Source organism: Maniola jurtina, chromosome 14, assembly GCF_905333055.1.
Source record: "Maniola jurtina chromosome 14, ilManJurt1.1, whole genome shotgun sequence".
Taxonomy (NCBI): Eukaryota; Metazoa; Arthropoda; class Insecta; order Lepidoptera; family Nymphalidae; genus Maniola; species Maniola jurtina.
Genome location: NC_060042.1, coordinates 3,925,045 through 3,929,158, shown reverse-complemented (window position 1 = coordinate 3,929,158; position 4,114 = coordinate 3,925,045). Strand labels below are relative to the sequence as shown.

Here is a 4,114-nt window from a genome sequence, read left to right as displayed (position 1 = left end):
ACCTATATTTGTTACATTTTTATACTGTACCGTATATTGTTACAGTTTTAGGAGTTTTATATTTTATCTTATTGAGTAATTCATTTGAAATCAGCAAGCCCCTGATTTAGGCCCTAGACAAAGTCATGATTGGCTTGAAAATGAGTAATTTCAGTACGAATTGCTTTAATTCCGGAATCACCCATTGACTTCAATTTATCCGGATTTCAGGCCGGACTTTAATCGTTAAATTATTGAGGCCATTTAGTGGCATTAGGAGTCTATGGACAGGCCGAACTATACCGATGTGTGACTCTATGTATCTTCATCATCTCAAGCCATCATCGGCCCAATACTAGCACGGATCTCCTCTCAGAATGGTGGTCTTAGGCCACAGTCCACCACTAGTAAGCCATCACTATGCATCCAATTTCATTTTTTTCAGTCAATTAATCAATCAATTTATTTATTCGTATCGTTATTTATTTATATCGTTAAAATCAGTTAAACGGATGGGCCGTGAAAACGTTGCAAACAGACAGACAGCATCGCATGTATAACATTGAACATGGATTTTTAAAATGGCTGTAACATGCAGACAGACGGACTGGATGAAACTGTAAACGTTCCTTGGCTCACTATGGAACCCTAAGAATTACTGGTAAATTAAAGTTAAAACGAACACAGGCTGAGAGCAAACAATCGAAGGCAAACGCATTTACGTGCGCCGCATTCGATACGATAAAAATTGGAAAATTGTTGAACGCATTAAATTTTTAGAGCCTCGTAAAATACAGTCAAAGTTATTGGCCGATTTTTTATTTGGCGCAAAGTTGGGTGTTGAATATTCATACGTGGTTTGATGCAGGGATCAACAATCGCCGCTGTCCGAAATAATAGTTGTCAAAAGTTAATATAATATTGTAACGTCATGAATTGGGTATGTCCGCGTTCGTATTTTGTGTGATTCTCGATACACGGTTATTGGAAAACTTTATTAATGTAGTCTGTGTATTACAGACTAGCTCTTGCTCACAACTTCATCCACGTGATATAATTTATAGCGACTGCAGCACTCGGGGATAATATGGAGCCTATCTATCAGTAAAAAAAAAATCAGAATTACATGGTTTCGGAGATTACCCCTTCATACAAACCCACAAACTAATTTACCTATTTGTAATATCCTAGATAGTATAGAAGCTTACATAGAATTATGGATGAACTAGCTGACTCAATCCTACTTTGCTCTAGGCTCTAGTGAACTGAAAATATAAACATGTACTTACCTACTTGGAATTTTTTCTGCGAGAAACACTTTCTTTCGTGTAAAACTTGAATAAAATCCGTCCAGAACTTTTTAAGTTTAGCGCTTTAAAACAAATACCCGAGCTTAAAAGCCTTCACTACAGAAAACTTTATACATATTAATAAATACTTGATTATATTAAAAAAATTGATATCGTTAAATTGTATTGAACTATAATAATCAAAAATCCCGTGGGATATCTTTGATTTTCTCGGAATAAAAAGTTGCATATAAGTATTTAACTATATTCAATGGAAAAATCACATCGATCCGTTGCGGCGTAATTGAAGGACAAAGTACCAACAAACAAACACACTTTCGCATATACAATATAGGTATCGATGACTAAATATTGTACATTTAAATATAGCTAAGTGTGATGTATAATTATTGAAATCCGGAAAATGCTAGGTAATAGAAAAAAAAATCTAAAAAGAACCAACCTGTAGGTAAGGTTAGGTCACGGTAATATTATGTATAGATAATATTACCGTGGTTAGGTACTTGTTTCCATTCCAAACATGATTTTAGAATGGAACGTTTTACAAAGCGTTTTCAAAATTCTCAAGTGAACTTTATGTCAATATTTGAGATCTCGGAATATAATTACAAAACCAAATGGACATGATTTATTCTTAAAATTACGTATTACATGATCTACCGCCATTTGGCAAAGTTCCCGGAAGATATAAAATTACTATGAGCTCCTATAACGGTTTGAGGGAAATTGGAATTTGTAAATGCACTGCCTAATAGATATTGCATCATCACTAGAGATATTTGATCTGAAAGATATACTTAATCCATCCCACGGAAATGTACTTCAACTGTATCCCTACAACTTGAATTTTTGGATTTTTTGCTTTTTACAAATTAATAGATGATAATAATATTGATAGTAATCACTTAAATAGTTTAACAAAGAGTCAATAATTTAATAGTCATCACTTAAAAAAGAAGTGATGATAAGTATCTAATAATAATCTATACTAATAAATAAAATTGGAGTGTCTGTCTGTAATTTCGAAATAACTACCTCATATTAAGCTCATATGGTTATTTGAACGATACCATAACTGAATCACACGTTTTTAAAATTTTTGTCTGTCTGTCTGTCTGTCTGTCTGTCTGTCTGTCTGTCTGTTTGAAAAGGCTAATCTTTGGAACGGCTGAACCGATTTTGACGGGACTTTCACAGGCAAGTAGAGGATTGACCAGGGCGTAAAATAGGCTACTTTTTTAACCGACTTTTAAAAAGGGAGTTGTGTTTTTCTACCTATGTACACCGAAATCTCCGAGATTTCTGAACCGATTTGCGTCATTTCTTTTTTAATCGATAGAGGAACTTTGCGACATTGTTTCATAAAAAATTTGGAGTCCAACTCCTCAATCCTGATGCTGCAGGGGATCTGACCAATCCACGCGGGCGAAGCTGCGGGCATCAGCTAGTTTTATAATAATAGTACATTATTGCAAAGGCCGGGAAATAGGCAATTGCAGGTCGAGTATGAATTTGAAGGCCGAGCCATAGGCGAGAACTTCACTAAATACGAGACAGGCAATTGCCATTTCTTGCGTGTTCTTTTTTCGAAAATAATGACGATATTTCCATGCATGTTTGAGAAAAATATTTTAATTACAGGAAACCTATCTCCCAGTTTTAATACTCCTTTTTGGGATGAACGATGCAGTGAGATTGCATAAGCTATTCCAATTTTTGGATGGATTCAAATCTGAACACGACTTACAAGGATTCTTACATGTCGGTGAGGATTACGCCGTTTTTCTCCAGAAACCCAAACCCCACGATAAATTCCTAGTATACGAACTATATGAAGCTAAAAACGTTGAAGAAAATACTAGACCTAGATTACTTGCGATATCTAAAGTACCTGTTGAGTATATTAAAGAACAACTAAAAAAGTTTAGAGAGGAGTTATACGCAGCAAAGTATGTTGATAATAATATTGTACCGGGAACTGAGGTGCAAACTTTAAGGGAATGGCAGATAGATAGGGCGGTGGATCTACAAGATGGACGGATTGGTGAGCAGCCGAATATATTAAGGACTGTAGTACTGTGATATTAAAGAAAATAAAAATGAAAAATAGTGATTTTGGGATCAGATCTTTTAATGCGATACAAATAACTACTCTTCCCTGTCCCACATCCATACTAACTATACGCATTCTAATATAACATTACACGTATGCAAAAGTATGTCTGCCTGCCTGTCTACTAGCTTTTGACCAAAAGTAAAGTTTACCAAAAGTAGACCAAAGGTAACTAGCATCCCGGGTATGTTTGCCAGGTGTTTTCTTTTCATCCCGGAAAATTATAGAGTTGCTACGGGATTTTTAAAAACCTAAACCCACACGGACGAAATCGTAAGCCTCATCTAGTATATTATAATAATAATATATCAGTAAGACAAGATTTTTATGGTATGTTAGTAAAAAAGATGCCCACTAAAAAATAGTGCAGTCTAAGCCAGTTTGGTGAAAATATTATACTCTATAGAATGTTTATACGCCCCGTGAGCCACACTGTATTATGATTCACAGATGTAAGACATTTAAATATGAAGTTTTATGAGCCACCTTTGGTTCACACAACATAAGTATAAATTATAGGGTTTACGAATTCGTAACAAAGAAGTTATGCTATTAATTACGTAATGCAAGTCATCTTGATGAAATCAGTTCGCAATTACCCACTAATTATCCCTTTCTTACTGGAACACACAATTATCAAACCGACGCCGACCACGGCCGATGGGGCAGACGTGTTTTGGAGTCAAGACCTGGAAGCGAAGTGTAGACGGAC

General features: G+C 35.3%; 1 protein-coding gene across 1 annotated transcript; it reads left to right on the top strand.

The window, feature by feature from the left end:
- Positions 1 to 681: 681 nt before the first annotated feature.
- LOC123871649 lies at positions 682 to 3,408 on the top strand. Its single transcript, XM_045915562.1, has 2 exons — positions 682 to 919; positions 2,931 to 3,408. The coding sequence occupies exons 1-2, from the start codon at positions 911 to 913 to the stop codon at positions 3,369 to 3,371; spliced, it is 450 nt and encodes a 149-aa protein (XP_045771518.1). The 5' UTR covers positions 682 to 910; the 3' UTR covers positions 3,372 to 3,408.
- The last annotated feature ends 706 nt before the right edge of the window (positions 3,409 to 4,114 follow it).